At 42.3% G+C, this 24,225-nt stretch overlaps 1 protein-coding gene across 2 annotated transcripts in view; it reads right to left on the bottom strand.

Moving 5' to 3' along the window:
* NELL2 (neural EGFL like 2) overlaps positions 1-24,225 on the bottom strand; it is a 648,388-nt gene that overhangs the window by 434,367 nt on the left and 189,796 nt on the right. For both annotated transcript variants that reach the window (XM_033959423.1, XM_033959422.1), the window contains one exon: positions 23,086-23,236. In XM_033959423.1, coding sequence (XP_033815314.1) covers positions 23,086-23,236 — 151 coding nt within the window. The remainder of the gene's footprint in view (positions 1-23,085; positions 23,237-24,225) is intronic.

The raw sequence follows: 24,225 nt of genomic DNA on the forward strand, positions 1-24,225 counted from the left end.
ATGATTCTTTAGCTCTTGGTCTTCATTTTTTTGGCTAGTTTCACAGAGATTTAAAAAAAAAAAAAATGTTGATCATAATATTTCTTGTTCAAGAAAGACTTGAGAACGATATGTTCTGAAAGAGTTTGGTCAATAGATTAGTGATAATTTTACCTCGATATGGGATGCCATTAAAGCTGTACTTGATTTTTGTGTCTGATGTGATCCAGAATTTGATTCTCAGATTTATCAGGCTTGCTTGCTGTCATAAGTCGTGGTCACTCCGGTCAGTCTGGTTACTTGCCGCCTTGCCAAAAGTTTAGGCCGAGTCCCTCATGGTTGCTCTGGTCACTCCGATCCCTCTGATCAGTCTGGCCATTCGCCACCTACCCAAAAGTGTAGGCCGAGTACCCTGGTCCTTCTTGGACTCTCTGATCACACTAATCACTTTGATCACTACTAGTCACTATTAGTCACTACTGAGTACCATGGTCCCTCTTGGACTTTAGTCACCCTGGTCCTTTGGTTACTTCTGGTCACTGCCAGTCATTGCCAAGTACCTTGGTCCCTCGTGGAGTCTCTGGTCACTCTGATCACTATTAGTCACTATTGGTCACTATTGAGTACCATGGTCCCTCTTGGACTCCGGTCACCCTGGTCCCTTGGTTACTTCTGGTCACTGCCAGTCTTTGCCAAGTACCTTGGTCACAACCAAGTACCCTGGTCCCTTCTGGACTTTCTAATCACTCTGGTTACTGCTAGTCACTACCGGCTTACCGACGTCTAGACAAAACCCCTTATGGGTTGCCAGAGAGGTCCAGGCAAGCTCTCCCTTCCAGTAGCAGGTAGTCTGAAAGTCATTTAGCAGCCCCCCCCCCCCTAAAGAGTCAGAGTGAAGTCCTCTAATCACCCAAAGTTCTTTCCTTTCTCTGCCTGAGTAGTCCTTCATTCAACTGGGTACAAGTCACTATCCCTTTTCCCTCCAAGAGTTCTTTTATCCGCTCAGGAACAGTCCTTCTTTCTGTTACCAAAATTCATTTGCAAATGAGTCCCACACTAAGTCCCACATATCTATAATTTCTGTCCCCATTCTTTTTTCAGGTTCAAGCCACTAGTTGGCCCATTCAAGCAAATATTGGGATACAGCCTAGGACTGTTCCCCTTTTTGAAATTTTCTCCTCCAGAACCTTCTCCGGTAACATTTTGGTGATAAGCCCAAGTAGTCCTATATAGCCTCTTTCACCTGTCCATAATCTTGGGCTTTGAATATATCTAGGGCCTATATGCAGCCTAGACCTCTCCAGTCAGATAAGATGCAAACCTTAGGGCCCATTGTTCCACTGGTTACCAGGTGGCAGTTCCTACTCTCTCAAATGTAGTCAAAAATGTTTCTGGATCATCCTTAGGTTCTAACTTGGTTAGGGTGAGTCCTTTGGCCCATTCTCGTGTTCAATCTCTGGGCCCCCATTCCCTGTCCTGGATGGGGTATCTGTATGTGCTAGGTTTTGGAGGGTGCCTTCTGTCAGGAAATGTAGTTCCCTGGCTTGTATCTCCAACAGTTGAATAAGGGATTGTTGTCTCTGCCATTGTTGTTCCATGGCCTGGGCAAAGCATCTCTCCATGGCTTCTTACTGTCCCTGCAGTTGCTCCACCAACCACTTAAGAGCCAACTCCAATGCCATGACTCTGTGGAAAGAAAAGTCAACACCCAAGTGTGGCTTCCTTAAGACTTCTACCCATTGAGCAGCCTTCCCAGCCCAGATACCCATTGCCTGATCTACTGGGAATATGCGCCTTTCCCGAGGGGACACAATCCAGTAGTTGTTGAGACAGTTTCAAAATCTAACTCCTGACACCAATTGTTATAAGTTGTGATCAGTCTGGTCACTCGCCACCTACCCAAGAGTATAGGCCAAGTCCTCATGGTTGACTCTGATTAGTCTGGTCATTCACTGCCTACCTGAAAGTATAAGCTGAGTACCCTGGTCCCTCTTGGACTCTCCAGCCACTCTGATCAGTTTGGTCACTACCAGTCATTGCCCTGACAAGCTCTATCTTTCAGTAGCAGGTAGCCGCAAGTCCTTTAGGAGGCCCCACTAAAGGGTTAGAGGCCCCCCTAAACACCCAAAGTTCTTTCCTTTCTCTGCCAGAGCAGTCCTTCATTCAACTGGGTGCAAGTAACTTTCCCTTTTCCCCAAAGAGTCCTTTTATCCGCTTAGGAACAGTCCTACTTTCTGTGCACCACTAAGGATCCTGGTCAGAGCCAGATTGTCTTCTGATACTGTGGTCTGTCCAGTCCCTTAGTGGTGGGTGACAGAACATAGACCCCGTTACACTTGTCATATTAGGAGAAAACTGCTCATTGACTATCATGTTTTTTCTGGCTTGTAGCAAGCAATGCAATTCTCTGTGAAATGATTTCAGACTTCTAATACAAATTTATCTATATATTCAATCAAACTGTACATATTGTACAATTATCTGGAATCTATTTCTTGCATGGAGGGGCATTTTCGCCAGGATGCCGAGTTTGACCATTTTAGGAAAGACATCCAGAAATCCAATAGAGAAAATGTCTATTTTTTTTGAAAAAGCAAGACATCTATCTTTTTTTTAATGACCTATCTAGATGTTTTGGCCCTTAGTGTGTCTATCTTTTTTGCCATTTTAGAATATGAAAATGTCCAAATGAAAAATGCACATAAACAAGCCATTAGGACATCCAAGCAGTCAGCATTCTTAGAAAACTGGCCACACAGACAGCTGAGCAAAGCAAACCTGTTTATATTGTATGGTAAGCCCTCCAAAACCAATTATACCTATATAAAGATGACACCTTAGAGGCATAAGGGCTATTATTGTGGTTTTCAGGTGGATACTGCAAGTTTTGGTTGGGATTTGGAAGGCTTACCACAAAATATAAGCAGGTTATAGAGATATGTGTACCTGAGACTTTTTAATGTGACGTTCACTGCAGTACCCTTTGAGCCCATCTGATCTGCTGAGCTCTGTCTAGGTGGCCATCTGAAGCTGGAATACAGGCTGGAATGTACTGTTTCTTTAATATCTTTGTGTGGTGGGATGGGCTCGCTGACCACTGGGGGATTAAGGGTGGGTGGTCATGCTTTAATTCCTCCAGTGATCATCTGGTCAGTTTGGGCACCTTATTTGACCCTTATTTAAAAATGAATAAGAGCACCTTTTTGACCCTTATTCATTTTTAAAACAGGTCTAGCTCCAAACATCTAAATGGTGCCCTGGACATTTTGATTATCCCTGCAGAACATCCAAGTCCTAAGCCTGCCTTAAGACCACCCAAAACTCACCACTAATATGCCCCCTTATGATTTAGATGTACTTGAGACAAAACAACCAGAAAGATGTCTAGAAAGTCAGTTTCGAAAATGGCCACTTGGACATTTTGACTAGTAAGGAGTGGTGTAAAGGGTGGGGGCTTCTATCAGCTGGTTCAACACAGTAGCACAGAGAGACTCAGATGTGTGATCTACAATACAGAAAGGTCATCTAACAAACCAACTAAAAAGAACCAGCATTAATGGCTGGTGCTGCCCTAATAGCACAGAGAATGCCTCTTACACCCAGCTTTCAGCCCAGAGCTTCTGTTTCATCCAGCTCCCAGCTCACAACTTCTTCTGGAGTCCCATGAGAGGACAGTTCACTTCTCTTCCTTCTATCTCAGAGCAGGCTGGCAGAGCTGGATCATTTGGTTCTAGCTTTTCAGGAGCAGGGAAATTGAAGCAGAGGAGTCGCTTTTGTGGTAATGGTCAGGTTGGCCTGGCTCGATTGGGGACATGAAATTAGAAGTTGACTGAGACTGAGGGTAGTGAGAATGACGGGGTTTATTTATATTTTATTTTTAATTTAATTTTTGCTTTATTTTTGTTGGGCTTGTTTGATTTTGCTATTTTATTTCTTGCTTTTATTTTTAGGATTTTTCTTTGGGGTTCTTTGAAATTGAAGTTTTCCCTTCTTTTTATATAGATAAATGTAAGTAATTATTTCTTTCATATGTACTATAGTTAGATTGTGAGCCCGTTGGGACAGAGAGGGAAATTCAAAGTGCCTGATTAGATTTTTGGCCTTTACTTCAGTCAGTTTGTTTTGTAAACTGCTTTGAATCCTTTGGGAGATTTAGAGGTATATAAGACACCACATTAAATTAAATTCTGATATAACTTCCTTGTTGCGGGACCAGGACATAACAGAAGGGAGCCAAGGCCGGTGCAAGCAGTGAGTGGAAGATGCTGCTCTTGCTGGTGAACCTTTTGAGAGGTAAGTGGCAGGGTGGGGGGGGGTACTCAAGCAGTGGGTAAGAGTTGGGGGTACTCGGCATGGCGACGCTGGGTACCACTGCCCTGGGCACCAACCTCACTCACTACGCCATTGCTAGTAAGACATCAAGTGGCAGTTTGTGCCATCTTTTGGGCATCTGTCTTTTATGAAAATGTGAATTTTCCTACATCAAACAATCTAGATTGGGAAGTATTATATACAAACCAGTCCCACACAAAGATTCTACTACTTCATCCTGAAGATAGGCACAGTAAGATGACTAAAATAATGAAAAGGTTAATTTTACCCCTTTGATTTTTCTATATATGGCCACTTATATTTCCCATTGAATATCCCATTCAGCAGATACCCTGGTGACCAGCTATGTCTCATGACATAGCTGATCACTTCCAATAGTCAGCAACTCACTGGTTAAGTTCAGTAGCCAGACAGACCCACCAAAAAGTAGCAGGCTATATCTTGGCCAGTCAAATGTAAACCAAGAAATTTATTGCCAGTCACCGGATCTCATGCATAGTCATTTGAGTAATCTTGAAATCCTGACTGACTAACCACTGATTTAATGCTACCTTATGAGGTATCATTAAGGGTACTTGCATATCCACCTACACAGCATCAGATTGTTAACATACAGGCAGGTATTACTGCACGTTAACACTTGTGCTGCTTTGCATAATTTACTAAATTGACCCTACACTTTTAAAGGCAAGTTAGTGAACTCAATATGCACTAGCAAATGTACATCCCTATAAGATAATGCTGTATAAATCAACCAAGATGAGCTATACTGAAGGCAGAATGCAAAGCCAAGCTGCCAAGAATGATGAATAATTCATTCATGAGCTGTAACATATTTCCTATTTTCAAACACCTTCAAACAGTATAAAGGAACCTTGGGATAGTCTGATGGAATATGATCTCTACAGTATAGGACATGTAGAAAAGAAACACATCTATTGTCTGATTTATGGATATTGTTTTTCTCCAAAGGCACAAAATGGGAATTATAAAACCTTTACAAAGCAAAGCCCTAGTGTTTCTCAGATGGAAGCATTCATTTTTGACAGCACCCAGTCTCAAACATTTAGTATCGTTTAGAATGTTGACCTGGGAAGCATCTCGAGCAGACTACTGCATAGTAGTTTGCTGTAGGTGAATGCCCATAATTTGGAAGACAATATGCCCATCATTACGGTTCAGATGCACCTAGTCACTGAGCCAGAAAGCAGACTTCTAATCTCTTGACCGCCTGCTGTAAACTGGAATGGATTTCCTTCTGACTTGAACAACATGAGCCACAGGAAGAGTGACAGTTGCTCTGCTAACCGCTGGCAGATTTATACCTGTAAATTTCTTTGTTTTCATAACCAGACTGCCTCGCACTGTGAAAATTTCAAACCTGAATGGCATGCATCAACATCTTCCAGGCTCTCTCATTTTTCATGTCTTGCAGGGCTCTATTTTAGTAGAGGAATTTACTTTGTATAAATATTTATGTATGGAATTCACTTAACTATTCAAGAATAGAACTTTGTACATTCTTGGAAAATGTTAAGACTGTAGAAAAGATGAGTTTTTCTGACTACCAAACAACATCTGGGGCAATATTGGTAAACTGCTAGCCTAATACTTAAGGGAAAAATATAATTTGCTTCTGACTTAACCCACCCACCCCTTCTCCTACCAATTCAGCCCTTTACTTTGCAGCAGAAGAGCATCTATTCAGTGTAGCTCATGAAAAATGATGGGGGCTGATATTCAGCTCTGGTAGTCAGTATTTTTAAAATACTAACCACCATGAGAAAATTCCAATGAATATTCAGCGCCGGATTCTGGATACTGGCCCATGATGAATATCTAGGAATTGGCACTGAACGGCAGTATCAGCTTGTGGCCTGAATATCACCACTAATTGGATACCCTCTTGCTCCACCCAAATACTGCCAAAGAACCGTCAAAGGGAATATTCAGAGGCACTATGCAGTTGGTGATGCTGAATGATCTGCTGGCCAGAACTTATCCAAGTTTTAAGGTTCTGGAACCAGATCCATCAGATCACTACACTGCCCTGAATAACCAAAACACAGTAAGTACCGAGAATGTACATGTGAGAAAAGGCTAGAAAACGGATTTCTTTGAATAAATCCCCATGATGTAATAATTCTTGACAAAACTAACAAAGTACTATGTTCTGCCTTAACATCTCTCTCATGTATCAAGAAATATTGAGCGTGATATTCAGTCCACGGGAGGCAGCCCAGCTACTTCTCGCGGTCCATGGCGATTGCAGATATTCAATGCCAGGGCCGTATCCAGCCACCAGTATTGAATTTCCAGGCCAAAGTTCGCGATCTTAGACTTAGCAGAACAAATCAATGTTCAACAGCTGGCTGGCTAAGGAAAAGTGGTGAAAGATAGACCTGCTTTTCAGGTGGGTTATCTAGCTACTAGCCTTAGCTGCTGAATACTGGTGGTGACTGGCTATGTTGCGCAACATAGCTGGACACCGGCCAATCCAGCAAGTTAAATACTCAGAAGGAGATAGCCAGGAGCCATTCCCAGCCAGTTAAGTACCACTGAACATCAGGAGAACTGTGTTTTGGACTTTTGCTTTAGGCTTGAAAATGCAGCCAAATGTTAAATGTCTTCCATATTAAGAAGTACACAATATATACATCTGATTAGTTAGCTTAGTTTTGACAAAATATGAGCTTCTTTATTCTGGCTTTTTGGGGCAGTAAGGCCCTCATTCCTTACCCAACCCACTATATATTTTGTCCACGTACTGTACATTCTCCTCTAAGAGCTCTCTCCACCCCAGATGTTATTTCCTCCTGCAAAAGGGAAAGGTATCTTTTTTGACACACAACTCACATTATTTTCTTTCTATTCAACTGAAAATCATGACAGCTGGTCTGTGGCACTTTTTTCCTTCTACTCTTTCATATTCTATTCACGTGGACTGTAAACAAGTGATGGATCAGACATGTGAAATGGCCCCCTTTCAAAAACCTTTTTCACTATTTTTAAAAGAGGGCCACTTTTCCTGTAATAGATTGCACCTGGAAGGCCCAGGGAAATAGGGATATGGATATGTGAATTTCTCTTCCACAACAATTATGTAATAAATGGCCAGACTTGTTTCTGATAATAGAAATGTATTCTTAGAGAAACCATGAGCCAATTCTACAGATTGAGAATTATTACAATGGATAAGGTGATCTAGAGAAACAGCAGATATATTTGTAGAATTTGTTAAATAGTTACAGAACCATTTCAGGGGAGGCCTTCTATCCTGTTAGTGAGAGATATTCAGCGTTATGGGAACAGACTTAAAGATTTCAATATGTATACTTTGGAGGAAAGGCGGAAGAGGGGAGATATGATAGAGACATTTAAATACCTACATGGCATAAAAGCACATGAGGTGAGTCTCAAGTGAAAGGAAACTCTGGAATGAGGAGTGAAAGGGGACAGACTAAGAAGTAACCTCAGAAAATACTTTTTCACAGAAAGGGTGGTGAATGCTTGAAACTGTCTCCCAGTGGAGGTAGCGGAGACAAAAAGTGTATCTGAATTCAAGAAAGCTTAGGACAAGTACATTGGATATCTATGGGAGACAAGGGGCTAGTAGGCAAACTAGCTAGGCCATATATATTCATTATCTGCCTTCATTTTCTATGTTTCTTAATCAGAGAGTGCCACTGCACGCTCCAGTTAATGCCAGGGAGGGCCAGGGTTGGATCAGGAAATTTTTTTTAAATGTAATTTTGTTTTATACTCTGCAATTATGTATGTTTGTTTTTTATGGAAACTGCTTTGTTTAAAGGCAGTATATACATTTTTTAAATAAATAAATATCTAGGCACTGCCAATATTTAGTGATCCTACCCAGATAATTATCTGGACAAGTAGGACTGCACAAATAGCAGCTCCAACTTGCCTGCATAATTATCTAGGTATCGACATTAATATTGACCAGACCAGGATAAACTCAAATAACTGCAAAACTCCTGGATACTGAGTGCTGGTACTCAAATCGGGTCAGTGTGATCTGGCTGAGCAGTCATCACTCGTCACACTCATTTATCTCCATGCACTTCTGGTCTTCCTTCTCATTCACTGGGCTCTGCTAAAACAACAGCAACACTCATACTCTGTTAAAACACATGACCAGGTTTCTCCAGGTCCCTCTGTTTCCATTACGGGTCTCTCCACCAGTCCCCATCAGCCTAGGAACTCAAATTCTTCTAGCAGCTTTCTTCTGTCCATTGATTCAAACTACCAGCCTTTTGGATCTCCACTGATCCTGGACACTCTTCATCGGTCCCTCCGCTGGTCATCAAGCTTGAGTACTCTCCAGTCACTTCAAGCCCTCTGATTACTCCACTGCTCCCCGAGGACTCTCCAGGTTGTTCAGTTGTCTTTTCCCTAAGGGTTCTACTGGTCCCTTAGCTGCTCTCGGTGAGAACTCTCCCAGTCGCTCACTCTCCCTAAGTTTCTCTTTGTCACTCAGACTTGCTCTGTTGGTCATCAAGCTTGAGTCCTCTCTGGTCACTCTAAGCTCTACATGGTCAGGCTGGTCTAGGTCAGGCTTACTGAGGGTTAGGCTGAAGATAGCACACACCCAGTGCATCCCAGAATGCACTTGGAAGGAGGCCTAAGACTCCAGTTTTCCCAGGTGCCTAAAGCCCCTCCTATGGAATGGCCTTATGTGCCTGGGCCAGTCAGGGCCTTAGGCTCCTTCCTTGTGCATCCCAAGATGCACCAGGAAGGGGAAAGCTATTCTGAAGAAGCAGGCCTGATGGTCAGAGGGAGTAGGCATCCCTCTGGCCAGCCTTGCTGAGTAAGGTCTGGGAGGGTCTGGGGGGGGAAGTTGAGATGGGGGGTTGGTGTTTGGCATCCCTCCTTCCGGGGGTTATTTCAGGGGTTCCGGCAGGAAGGAGTGGGCATCCCTCCTGCCAGCCGACTTGCAGTGGGGTTTGGGGGTTCCCTGCTGCTGCTGCTCAGCTGATCGCAGCAGGGAGATTCCCTTGCCACGATTAGCTCAGCGGCAACACAATTCTCTAAATGGTACCTGTGACATGGATGCCGGTTAGAGAATCGGGGTGCTTAGGACAGACGCTATTCTGTATAGGACGCCCGTGTGTGATTTTCCAAAGTCACTTAGGTGGCTGCTGAGTCCAGGTGTCGACACCAACATGAACTGCAAGGTGCATCCCTTCTACTTTCCCCACTCTCTAATATGAAATTCTGTATAAGATATTTTACTCAGCAGATAATGTAAAGTTTTGGGTTTTTTTTAAAACTGTTTATTCAAATGACAAAGACACACAAAATAGCAGATACAGCATTTTCCAATATACAGCAAATACAAAACAACAAACAAGTAGAACCACTGAAACAAGTGGAGTCCAGGCTTGGGTTCTTATAGCCTAGACCCAGCTATTCCTCACCCTGGTGAAAACCCCACCCCCACCCAAGCCCTGTCACCTTCCCACCAACTGCCCCCCCCAAACCCGCCCTTAACCCACTGGCAGTAAAGGAACCACTGGCTCCCGTAATCTATTGACATCCTGGCTTTTGATCAGAGGGGGGTAAAGTATCCAGATAAGATGTCCAAACTGACAAGAAAAGCTTACTTCTAGGACATAGATTCCCATACCATTAAAAGATGGAATTTATTGCGCTAATACAGATGGTGGGTGGGGAGTCCTGAAGCCAATGGTTCAGGATGCACTTCTGCCCCACAATATAGCCCTTGCGGATAAGCAAACTATCACCCACAGAAAGCCCTCCCAGAAGGCACCTTAGCCAAAAAAAGGATCCCTTCAACCTGCGAGGGGAGGGTATAGGTTTTGAGTTCCACGAGAACAGTTTATATGCAGCAAGCATACTTTAGTAAATAGAAGCTGTGATGGCAATTTTCAAAAGCACTAATCAATTGTCCACCTCAAATGATGATAAAGGGGATGAAACTCCTCTCGTATGAGGAAAGACTAAAACGATTAGGCCTCTTCAGCTTGGAAAAGAAACTGCTGAAGAGAGATATGATTGAAGTCTACAAAATCCTGAGTGGAGTAAAACAGGTACAAGTGGATCGATTTTTCACTCCGTCAAAAATTACAAAGACTAGGTGACACTCGATTAAGTTACAGGGAAATACTTTTAAAACTAATAGGAGGAAAATTTTTTTCACTTAGAGAATAGTTAAGCTCTGGAACGCATTGCCAGAGGTTGTGGTAAGAGCAGAGAGCTTAGCTGGTTTTAAGAAAGGTTTGGACAAGTTCCTGGAAGAAAAGTCCATACTGTGTTATTGCCCAGGATCGGTAGCATGGAATGTTGCTACTTTTTGGGTTTTGGCCAGGTACTAGTGGCCTGGATTGGCCACAGTGAGAATGGGCTACTGGGCTTAATGGATCATTGGTCTGACCCAGTAAGGCTATTCTTATGTTCATATGAATTTGGTTAAAAGTCTGCCTAGGTTCCAAGGTCAATGTATTTTTAACTGCAGGAGTGTCATTATGGAACATATTGACAGGACGACTGAGAGCACTACTGGATTTAGAAAAGTTCAAGAAAATATTGAAAACTACTTTGTTTGTAAAGGCATTTAAATTAATGAATATTAGTACTTTACAGAGACAGAGACATTATTATATGTGGAGGTATATAGTGAATGAAGACAATTTTTATGGAAATTTACCTTCTTGTATGTTATTGTACATACAGTATGTCCTAATATTATGATTGTACTTTGTAATCTGTTTAGGTGTAAACAGGTAAGAAATTTTTAAATAAATTGGCATGTTTAGCTCAAGTGGAGCACACATACCAATTTTCATCTACATGCATGCTATTTTCATCCACTCAGCTACCCTCACAAATAAGAGGTTCAAAGTACATGAATTCTAGATCAACACTGCAACTGCTGATTTTTGAAAGGAAACACGTAGGCCCTCTTTTACAAAGGTGCGCTACGCATTTTAGCACGTATTGCTTACCGCTAATGTATAATAATATGTATAATATGTATGCTTACCGCTAACGTATAATAATATGCATAATATGTATGCATTAGCATTTAGCACGTGCTATTTACCGTGCTAAAAAGCATAGCGCACCTTAGTAAAAGAGGGGGTAAGAATTGTTTTACCTTTTGAAAATTTGTGTACAATATGCATGATAACTCAAAATAAAGTTAAATAAATAAAAGCATCTGTGTGCTTTGCAACTACCTGGTCTATTTGAAAATTTCTGTTATATCTATGTAAAATTCCTTGCTAGCATGAAACTGCAGAGGGGCCTTGCAAGCTGCAAAGAGTTGGTTTGACCGTTTCGCATTAATGCAGTACAAATGACTGACTTGTACTGCTGGTGGCTGTTTTATATTTCAGAATTGGAATGTTATGCTTTCTCATTGCAGCCTTTTCTTCTTTTCAAAAGAATAAAGATCCCTCCCCACAAAAATAAAACACTTCTGGCAGCCCATGGCTAGCCCTCAGGTTGCCATGACAATCTTTTGGGGTTCACTGTATTTCATAGTGTGTGGCAACCACTATTTTGTGTGAGGTGCCACATATTGCAAGCTAATCAGACAGGGGAAGAAAGAAAGCAAAATGCCAGATGGCTAGCATAGCAAGTTAAGGATCAGGGCAGAAGCTTCAAATCCTATTTCTCCCACTGACACACTTTATGACTGACTAATTTGCTTACTCAGACTAATGTGTTATTGTGAGTTTGTTTTTGCTGAATTTGTTTTGTGAACTATTTGTACTCTATTAAATAACATGTTCTCTGTTTTCATGTAACCACAAAGGAGAAAGTCGCCTCTGCTCCCTAAGCGGCAAAATCCAAACAAAAGAGCAGAGCATGCCTGGTCTTCAAACTCCTCTTTATTAATAGTAAATAAATTATATAAGCAAATAAACTAAAAAAGTCACATAAACACATGGCAAATTATAGTTTCAAGTCATATAAGAACATAAGAAACGCCTTCACCGGATCAGACCTTAGGTCCATCTAGTCCGGCGACCCGCACACGCGGAGGCCAAGCTAGGTGCTCCCTGATGGAGACCTTGATTACCCGTATCCCTCAATGTGATTTGCAAGAAGGTGTGCATCCAACTTGCGCTTGAATCCCAGAATGGTAGTCTCCATCACAACCTCCTCCGGGAGAGCATTCCAAGCGTCCACCACTTGCTGTGTGAAACAGAACTTCCTGACATTTGTCCTGGACCTGCCACCCCTCAGTTTCAGTCCATGACCTCTTGTTCGTGTCACATTTGACAATGTGAATAACGATGTTTCTTGCTCTATTTTGTCAAATCCTTTTAGTATTTTAAAAGTCTCTATCATATCCCCTCGCAGTCTCCTCTTTTCAAGGGTGAGCAGTCCCAGTTTTCCAAGGCGCTCTTTGTAGCTCAAATTTTCCATTCCTTTTACTAGTTTCGTGGCTCGCCTCTGCACCCTCTCCAGCAGGGTTATATCCTTCTTTAGGTATGGAGACCAGTGTTGGATACAGTATTCCAAGTGTGGTCTGACCATTGCTCTGTAAAGCGGCATTAGGACGCCCGCTGATCTACTCGTAATCCCCTTCTTTATCATGCCCAACATCCTGTTTGCTTTCTTTGCTGCCGCCGCACATTGTCCTGTCTATCAGTCTATGGACTCGACACGGTCCGTGTTTCGGCTATGGTGCTTCCATCAGGAATCCCAAATGATAAAGACAAACCATCAATGAAATCCAAATGCTAAAAGATAGAAACAAGCCACAAATGGCATCCACATTCGGGATGACAGCTGCTATCTCACACTGGAGTTGATGTTTCTTCTTTTCAGACCAACTTCTTTATGACCTTGTGTTGTATTTAGTAACATAGTAGATGATGGCAGATAAAGACCCGAATGGTCCATTCAGTCTGCCCAACCTGATACAATTTAAATTTTTATTTTTTTTTTCTTCTTAGCTATTTCTGGGCAACAATCCAAAGCTCTACCCGGTACTGTGCTCGGGTTCCAACTGCTGCAGTGTCCATCAAAGCTCACTCCAGCCCATCTACATCCTCCCAGCCATTGGAGCCCTCCCCAGCCCATCCTCAACCAAAAATCCATATATGCAGTATGCTAGTATGGCAGATATATTGTTGTGGTACACTTGTTTTATCAGACAAAGGTCCTGCTTTACTGTGCTTTATTTATGCTTTATGGTTCTATCAATATGGTGTGTAAAATGTTAAGTTTAGTGTTTATAGCATAGTTCCCTGTTACATGCATAAGAAAATCTCATGCTGCTGCTTAAATTACTTACCACCCCCTAAATGGGGATACTGAACAGCCCTTAACTGGACAGCACTGTTGATTATCCCCATAGACCACCCAACATAAAAGTGGGCAGGTCAGGGGCAACGCTGGGGTAAGTACAGGGGAGGAGCTGGCAGGGGAGGGGTTATGATGATGTCAGCAATATTCAGTGCCAGCACCAAAATAATTAAGTGGGTAAATTTAGGACAGTTCAAAAGCTGTTCTAACTTCACCCACTTAGCAATGCGGGCCCTGGCACTGAAAATCGGCTGAGGCCCACATAAATATTTTTGAGTTTAAAAGCCCTTCCGAGCCCCCTCTCTCCTACCCCTCTCCTCAGCCTGCGAGCAGCAACATCTCTCCCCTCCTCCTGAACAAGCTCCCACCCCCCAATTCTTTCAGGTCTAGGTAGCCCCCCTCCCCCCCAGGCCTACTAGGGAGACAGATAAGTACCGGGTAAGTGCTGTTGAATATTCCCAATTAGACGGCACTAAGCAATTTAAGTGGGCAAGATAGGCTAGCTAGTGGGTTCATTGGGGCAGGAACAAAGCCTCCTCATTCCTGCCTCTTGCAACTGCACTTGCAAAATGGCTGCTATGTTCTCTTGTGGCAGTTCATGGTACTACACATACTCTCTAGATCCTACATATTTATTATTGATTTTGACTACACATATTTTTCCCAGACTTCCCCCTCCCTCCCCCTCCCCCATGTTAAAAATGAATACCTTGACTGATAAAGTCCCCAAGACCTCTACTAGATCTCCCAGGCCATCTGAACACTGGTGAAGTCAGTGGTGTGCTTTCAACTCCAAACATGCTCAGTTCATGCACATGAACTGAATATGCATGGGGATGCAGGCATTGCTGCCAACTTTACCAGTCTTCAGATGGCCTGGGACTTCTGGCAAATGGCAGATGGCCTGGAGTTTCTGGGGCTCCCCGCCAGTTGCACTGAGGATGTGTGCTGGTGCTGTGTGGGCATGAACCCAAAGTGGATCGACCCCTGCCCACTCAGGCAGTCATAGCTATGCCACTGAAATATTCTATCTCACTCTTTCAATTTTCATTTATTTGGTTCTTTGATACCTAGGTATTAAAATGGGGTAGGTCACAGAAGTCATGTCCTGACCAGTATTTTGATCAACATAGCACTAACTTTGTTCTATCTTACTCTCCCCTATTCCTCATTATGTCCATGAAGGCTAACCTACATCTTGCGATTTTTATGGGGAGAGAACAGTTAAAGAAGAAATGCCTTAAATTCACGGAAGGCTGATCGGATTGGGGGGCAGAAGGTTGGTCGCTACTATCATGCTCCTTTAGTTCAGTTGAGGCTTGGTGAAAGTTTAGGGGCAGGGATGGAAATTGTTTTTTTAGCTCCTTAACCAAAATGTGTTCTACCATAGTATATAATTTCTCTAATTTTCTGTTTTAACCTCACCATGACACACTGCTCAAAAAAATATTTAACTTTAAAGCATTTTTCCAACTTCATGCTTTGCTATTTTTGTCTCTAGATTTAGAAATATATGCAGGGCTGTAGGGCTATGTGTGGCCACACAGGGAGCAAGAGAGATAGCACCAAAATTGTGCCCTATCTATTGGCACTCCCATACTTGGCCATGAGGCGGTGCATAGGGTGGGAGCGTTGGGAGGCATGTCGCATAGGGTGCGTTTCTGGGTCACTACTCTCCTGGGTATATGTGTGTATTATTTGAATGGCTATCCGATTCTTTAGATGCAGGAAAGTTTCCACAAGAGGAAGGTAATATAATTATCACTCCAATAATTAAAAACAGCAAAGAATCTATTTCATTACCATCTAACTATAGACCTATTGCATCGATTCCATTTTTTGTAAAAATCATGAAGGGCCTTGTCCAAATCTAGTTAACAAAATATCTTGAGCAACACTCTTTACTTCATGAATCTCAATCGGGCTTTAGATCCTATTTTATCACTGAAACAGTGTTAGCTACACTGTTAGACCATCTAAATAGCTTATTGAGTAAGGGTTGTAGTGCATTGGTTCTTCAGTTTGATTTGAGCAGTGCCTTCGACTTGGTAGACCATACCAAATTATTGGTCTGTCTGGATGCCTTAGGTTTATAAAGGCAATGTTCTCCTGTGGTTTAAAGGGTTTCTGGAATCTAGACTTTACCAGGTTAGGTTTAATGATCAGCTTTCTTCTATTTGGAAAAATTCATATGGCGTCCTTCACGGCTCCTCACTTTCACCTACATTATTCAATGTATATCTTTCTTCTTTGGGTTCTTGCTTGAGTAACCTGGGTATAGGGCTGTTCAGCTACGCTGACGATATTATGATTATTATTCTTGTAACTCAGTTTTGTCCCATATTACTCATAAGATTGAGCCTGTACTGAAATTGATGAATTCTTGGATGCAGGAATTTAAACTGAAACTCAATCCCAATAAGACAAAGTTTTTTGTTGCATTACTGCACAAAATTTCTCATGAAACCTCAATTAATATAAACTCAACATTGTATACAATCTATCCAACAATTAAAATATTGTGAGTCGTTCTGGATCAGCATCTGACTATGAAAAAACAGTTAGATGCTGTGGTACATAAAGGTTATTATTCTCTATGGAAACTATGCACCATCAAACCGTATTTTGAGTTTTCTGCTTTCGAACTCCTGGTTCGATCTCTGTTGCTGAGTCTTCTTGATTATTGCAACATTGTCTACCTGACAAGTACTAAGAAAGACATGGCCAGACTCATATTGATTCAGAATATGGCAGTCAGATTGATCTATGGTTTGAAGAAGTATGACCATGTGACGCCGTTCTATTGTGAGTTGCATTGGCTCCCGATGGAGGCTCGTGTCTTGTTTAAGTTGTGCTGTCTCTTTTATAAAGTTATGTATGGCACTGCTCCATTCTATATGGCCAATAGATTTTCTATAGCATCGTATAAACATAGTAGAAGATCTCACGCCTTGTTCACTTTTCCATCTGTACAGGGTTGTAAAAGCAAGAATTTTCTTGATCATACTTTAGTATTTCAAGCAGCTTCCCACAATAAAGAATTTCAATCGTTATTGCTCACAGCCTGTTCTTATAAACATTTCAGAACTCAGTTGAAAACATATTTTTTCTCAAAATACTTGGCCAAATAACTCTTCTTGTTCTTCATGATATTATTTATAATCTTTTGTAAACTGCGTTGAACTTACGGTTACGCGATTAAGAAGCACGATGCTATGTTATGTTATCTATGTGTACGCAGAGTTTGGATGCATTTATACACTGCGGTCATACTTTATGTATGTCTACAAGAGAAGAGATGAAAATAATAGAGGAACAAACATGGTTGAGTATGTTGACATATATGTATAGCAGGAGCATCTACAAATGATAAATTGCTACAGTATCCATTATGGGGTTTATTGGGGTAGTGTAGTCAAGGGAAATGGAGAATTCAGACTGTGTCTGGGGATGCTTCAGACTGTGCTGGGGGATGCTTTTGGGGGGGGTTGCTTTGGAGGGCTGGTGGCAGGAGGGAGTGGGCATTCCTCCTGCCACCTGACTTCATGGGGGAGGCAAGTTCTCTGCCACGGCCACTCAACTAATCACAGCAGTGAGATTCTGTGCCGTAATCAGCATAGCAGCCACATCTATTTGAGCGGACTGCTGGGCACGATGGACCACTGGTCTGACCCAGCAGCGGCTATTCTTATGTTCTTATGTTAAACAAGCAACATAAAATCATCCTATCATCATAAAGATGGCAAATCTCAAACAGGTAACATCCTATCATCACATCAATTATTGATATTGAAGGTACATTGAAACAAATGAGTCTTCAATGATTTCTTAAACTTATCCAGCTTCCTAAGCGCTCTCAAGGGAGCTGGTAGCTCATTCCATAGTTTGGGTCCTATAATTTTAAATAAAAGGCTCTGCATTCCTTAAAGACCGACTGAGCGATATGAGGTTACATTGAGTAAAATTGACAAGGCAGATCTTAAAAGGTCTAACTGGCTGATATAAATGCATACTAGGCAGAGATGGCAAGGCATTGCATTAACTAACACTTTAAGGGCAAGCAACATAAATCTTTTATCATACTCTGAATTCAACAGGTAGCCCATGTAATTGTGCCACAATTAGGGTTACTAGAAATAGGAGGATGGATTGAGACATCTGGGTTTCACTTCCACTATGGAAAAAAAACCCAGTTGTCTCATTCTGTCCTACTCACTTCCATTGCATTCAATGGAAGTAAAACCCGGATGTCTCAATCTGTCGTCCTTTTTCTGGAGCCATATGATAACCCTAGCCAAAGTAGCAGAAATAAGGACATATTTTGTCAAAAACTATAAAATCTGTGTGGTAGTATTTTGAGCTAATTGTAAAGGTCTCACAGATTTTTTTTTTGTAATCCAGCCAAAAATCTTTTGCAATTGTTAAGATGAGATATAATAATTCTTAGATATCATTTTGTACCACCATCCTAAAATTTTGAGTTGTTATGAAATCTTTCAAACATTTAACTAGCTTCAATTTTCTGCCACCTTTTTCACAAGTGTATGACTCTTAAGTAAAATTTTAATTTAATTTCTTGTCCATCAGTATCAAAGCATTTTAGAACCTCTAGAATAGGTTATCTAGACAAAAACATAATAACATAATGCTATTAGCTATCAAGTTCTCACATCTAAAGAAGAACTGGACATCGTCCACATAGATCTTGTACTGAAGGTCTCACCCTCCTAATATATGGGTCATTTTACTAAGGCGCACTAGCTGTTTTAGTACGCGCTAAACGCTAACACATCCATTACCATATTTTTCGCTCCATAGAATGCACTTTTTCCAACCCCACAAAGTGGGGGGGGAGTGGGTGCATCTTATGGAGCGATTACACCTCCTTCCCCCGCCCCAATACCTTTTTAACTGGCAGTGGTCCAGCGCGGTCTCCTACTGGACGGCTGCCTTTCTCTTTGCAGAGTGGTGCACAATGCAGGAGCATGACCTTTGCGCTTCCTGCCTGATCCCACGCCGCTTCATGATAGGTTGAAGTGTAGATGCTCAAGGAGGAAGAACCAGAAAAAAAAATTCTCAACCAAATTTTTTTTCCTTGGTTTTTCCTCGTCTACAGGGTGTGTCTTATAGAACAAAAAATATGGTATATTCTATGGACACGTTAGCATTTAGCGCACGCTAAATTGGCTAGTGGGCCTTAGTAAAAGGACCCCATAGAAACTTCACACAGCTGATAATGATAATTTCCTTTTTTTTTTTTTTTTTAATCTTTATTCATTTTCGAACATACAATAAGTGTATCACTATGTTAAAACAAATTAATCATAAATATATCACTTAATAATCATCAATAGTACAAATAATATGCTATTATCGTCCACCCTTCCCACCCCTTTCAGCTCTTTATTTAAAAACACCTGGTCTACTAAGGCCTTTATTGCAATCTTACTATTGGAATGCCTTAACTTCCCTGTTTTGGTGATATACTTCTAAGACACCTTATGCCAAACCATGCACTTTTTAGTGACTGTCAGCTTGGTTCATGTTCAAAAGTTGTTCTGTCTCCCTTTTAAATGTTGATGCCAGCACCCTTGTTCCACCCTGATCAAGGTGAAATCTATCATTCTGGAATAGGCTCCCCCTTCCCCAAACTGTTGCCCATTTCCTACAAATTTATGTCCCTCCTCACTGCACCACCATTTCATTCACTTATTGAAATCTGCCTGTGTCTTGGGTCCTGTGTGTGGAATGTGCAGCATTTTTGAGAAAGTTACACTGAAGCTTCTGAATTTCAACTTTCTATGTACAAGTCTAAACTTGGCTTCCAGAACATCGCTCCCATAATTTCCTATACTTCTCTAATAAGTGGTGGCATACCTAGGGTATGTGACTTCCAGGAATGATCATTTTTTTACCCCCACCCCCACCCCAGATTGGAAGAGCACCTCCTAGCAGCTGCAGCTGGGGTGGATGCTCCCCCCCCCTTAGTACATCACTGCTTGAGGAAGGGGATTTTGGTCTCCAAAAGTTAGTAAGAAATGTATTAGAATTAGTCCAATAAAAAAACATTACCTTATTTCCATTTTCTATATATAAATATTTATCAATACAGCTATAACACTACTTTATTCTATAGCAACAAAAAAACCCCAAAACACTTTTCTACCTTTTGTCATCTCTGGTTTCTGCTTTCCTCATCTTCCCTTCACTCTCTGTTCCATCCAGCACCCACCCTCTTTCTCTGTCCCTTCCATTTTTCTCTTTCTGTCTCCACTCCCTCCCCCATGCTCTGACATCTCTCTCTTCCCCTTTCCTTTCCTCCTTCCCACCCCAACTCATCTTCTTCACTGTTTTCTTTCTATCCAGTGTCTGTCCTCTCTCTCCCTTCCATGCAGTATCTGTCCTCTCTCACTGCCCCTTCCTTCCAGTGTTCACCCTCTCCCATTCCATATGGTATCTTCCCTCTATGTCCCTTCCATATACTGTTTACCCTGTGCCCCTTCTCTCCTTTTTACATGATACATTTCAGCTTCACCCCTTCTCTATTTTTCTCTCTCTGCCTCCACCCTCTCCCCTATGCTCTGGCATTTCTCTTTCTCTCCTTCTGTCCTTCCATCCTTCCCATCCCACCCCACTGTCTGCCATTTCTGTGTCCTTCCCTTCCCTTCCCCCATGCCCTGGCATCTCTGTCCTCTCCTTCCCTTCTATCTCTCCCTTCCACCTCCATGCTCTGTTATCTCCTCTCTTTCCTTTCCCTCCCTCCCTCCTTTCTCCTTGGTCTGGCATCTCTGTCTCCTTCCCTTCCCTCTTCCCCATGCCTTGGCATCTCTTTTCCTTCCTTCTATTCCCTCCCTTCCTTCCTTCCCCATGGTCTGGCATCTCTCTTTCCTATCCTCTCCCTTCCCTGGTCTTCCTACTCCCTCCCTCCCTCTCCCCAATCAGGTCTAGCATGTATCCCTTCCCCCCTTCTTTCTCTCTCTTTGTCACTCCTCAGTCAGCAGCACAGCATTCAGAATTTGCTGCTTGCTCTTGTTGGCATCTCTGACAGGTCCCGCCTACTTCCTGTTTCTGTGAAGGCAGGACCCGGCAGAGAGGAAGGCCTGACGTTAGCAGAGCAGCAAATTCTGAATTCTAACACTGCCGGAAGAAGTTGCTGGGGTCAGACCATGATGCTGGCCCTCGCTCAGAGCAATCTCTTATGGGCTGCATCTGGGGCAGACCACCCTCCCCTGCCCCTCCCTTGTTACGCCACTGCTAAAAAGTGCCTAAAGGTCTGCCTCAACTCCTTCTAGACTGCTACTCTACTCTAGCCTTCAGGGATTGGATTTGATCCTTGAATGCCATGAGATCTTTGCACCAAGTGCACACATGCAACCTCTCTCACTAATAAGAAGGTAATCATACACGAGTCTCAGTGCAAAGGACTGGATAGCTCCCATCTCACTGCTGGACTGCTAGCTACATCTTTTTACTGATTAACTGTTAATTAAGTTAACTAAGAGAGTAAGGACTAGATTCATGAACCTGCCTGATCGGGCCCGATCCGGGCAGGTCCGATGAATTCTTCAAAGAAGAATATGCTGATGGGGGCGATCGGAGGAATGCCCCCATCTGCCTGCCTGGATTGTTCTATAGCGATTCCAGCATCTGTAGATGGTCTGCACATGCGCTGGACCTGTGGGCCGGCAGAGATTTTTTTTTCTTTTTTACACGGAGCCCGTGGTTTTAACCCGCTTAAGCCCATGGGTTAAAACCACAGGCTAGCACTGCTGGGAAGGGTGGGAGAGTCGGGGGCAGGCAGGCGTTCGGGGCAGGCAGATCCAGGCAGTGGGAGGCGTTCGGGCAGGCATATCAGGGCTGCAGGCAGGACAAGAGCATCAGGGCGGCAGGCAGGAGAGATTCGGGGCAGCAGAAAGCAGGGCGTGCAGAGAGCAGGGCTTCGGAGAGTCATAAAGCCGTTTTCGACTGGTCTCCAGCAGTTGTTTCTTGGGATGATCGGCCAGCCCAGTCAATTTGGAAAATTTGTTTGGTGAATCGCATCCCTGTCTACTTTGCATGCATTTTCCCTCATTTGCATGCACGGATTGGAAGTGGATTGCAGGAGAGGCAAGTGAATCAGGCTGGAGGAAAATTTAGTTGTAAAGGGGTTGTACACCGATCGGTACACAATCAATTTGCTTTGTGAATCTAGCCCTAAGAGTATGTAAGCTAAAATAAAGTCCCTTAAAACTTATTAGCTACGTTATGCTCTTTTAGGCTTGCCCTCAGGACTTAAAAACACTGTCTGATCTATATTCAGCTAGAAGTAGGCAGCGCTTTTTAGTCTGCCTCTGGGGCGGAAATTCAATATCGGGCTCTGTATGTGCTTTGGCATTGAATTTCTGGGCTATTTTAAAAGCTGGCTTGCACATGACTGGTTAAGTTCATATTCAGCCTGGACCAGCTATAGATTCGTTCATAAAAGTAGGACATCTATTTATGTGTTAAATCTGGATGGTTAGGTCTGAATATCGGGACTTAACCAGACTTTGCCCCCCCCCCCCCCCCGACATAGCCATCTCTAAGTTTGGTGCTAAGCTGTCATTTTCAGTAAGGGTGATCAGTTAAATGTCACTGAAAATGACCAGATAACTACAACCAAGCAAGTTAATGGGTTGGTAGGTGGTTCTGGCCAGTTAACTCACTTTGAATATCGGTCTCTGTATTTCTAAGACCTAATTACTAGTTGACATAGGTACTCCAATTAAAAAACCTATAAAACAAAGATTAAGCCTGGGATACGTGGAAGTGTGGTGGGGGTGCTGTAACTCAAACAATAAACAATGACATTAGTAACTGCTCTGCTAAGTCTTAACTTTTTTTAAAAAATTCAAACACTAAACAATGATTTTAATTACACATGAAAGCATTTAGAATAATGGCATTTACACATATATGTGTACATATATACGTGTAAATGCTAACATTTCAGCTAATCATTATTCTATAAATAGTACTCACATGGGTGACGCTATAATTTGCATAACAAAACAGGCATTGTGGCTGGCCAGTATGGGGCCTTGAGCATCTGCACATGCTCAAAGCCAGCCAGCTCCTGCCCTCTCCAAACTTTCTGTTTCAGAAAGGAAAGAAGCTGGCAGGCCTTTTATCCTACTCAGATGTTTCAGGTCTTCAATTAGTCAGTTGCAGGTATGTAGATTGTAGTGTCACTGCCTGAGGAAGAGACATAGGGAGAACACCACATTGGGGGAGGGGGGGGGTTCTGGTGAAGAAGAAGAAAGATGCTGGATACCATGGTAGAGGAAGAAGGAGAGAAATGCTGGACACTATTGAGGGAGGGTAAAGTAAATCAACACCTTGCAGGGAAGGAGGGAAAGGAAATTTCTGGTGGTGCCATGGAATTTGTATCTCCTCCCATTCTGACATCTATACATCACATTTTTAATACAAGCGAAAGTTAATTTAACTTACCTGTGGTCTAAATGATGAATGGAGAGAATGACCCCAGAGTTTAACAGACTTTGCTTTAAGGTCAATAAAATTGTGAATTCATGTTTATTTCGTAGCTTCTGAAAATTCTGTTCTGCTTTCTCGGGTGATATCTTTATACTTCTTGATATATCTAAAAAGAAACAAGAGAATAAGGAAATAGATGGATGAAAAAAAAATCAAGATAGTCCTCTAGTTTGACCTGCCGAAGCAAAGGCTTGTATAGATGTGAATTACAATGTATATGTCACAGTGCTAGATCTTTTCCCCTAATTTGAAACTAGAACTAGAAAATGTTGATGTAATGCTCATATGCACATATAAGCTTTAGAAATAGATTCCGATAGCTTGTACCATACTGTATAATATTACATTTTAAAGTAGAGAAGATTCAAGTTCAGGCTATAATCTATTCAGAAAAAAACAGGGTAAGAAGAAAGGAGAAGAAATGGAGCCACAGGTATATGTTAAAAGTAATATTAAAGTAGCAGAATTGAAAGATTTACAAAGTAAGGAGGGGGAACTATGGGTTAATCTGGAAAGAGGGAACAGTGTATATTTACATTAAACTGGTACAGACTTTCTTCACAGGTAGATGAATGTTGACAGAGAGTTAACTGAAGACATTCCTTTCCCCCCCCCCCCCCCAAGGTATGGCATCTCCTTTCATTCCTTCCATTCCCTCCCTCCCTCCTTCCCTTCCCATGGTCTGGCATCTCTCTTTCCTCTCCTTCAGGTGCATACTTCAGCAGAGGCTTCTAATGAGCAACTTTCACAACTACCATATAGCCTCTTGTAATCCAAATCACAGTTTTAAACAAGCAATGCATTTCACCTAATCATAGCTGTTCTGATTTTCCATGTTAAAGACTGCAGCCTATGAGCATCTAACTCCCTGTCAGCTTCTCAATTGCTGGCTGCAGTTCTTGGCTCATTTGTCTCAACTTATTGTAAGCCTTAGAACAGGGGTAAGGAACTCCGGTCCTCGAGAGCCGTATTCCAGTCAGGTTTTCAGGATTTCCTCAATGAATATGCATTGAAAGCAGTGCATGCACATAGATCTCATGCATATTCATTGTGGAAATCCTGAAAACCCGACTGGAATACGGCTCTCAAGGACTG

The sequence above is a fragment of the Geotrypetes seraphini genome, chromosome 9 (genome assembly GCF_902459505.1).
Source record: "Geotrypetes seraphini chromosome 9, aGeoSer1.1, whole genome shotgun sequence".
Lineage (NCBI taxonomy): Eukaryota > Metazoa > Chordata > Amphibia > Gymnophiona > Dermophiidae > Geotrypetes > Geotrypetes seraphini.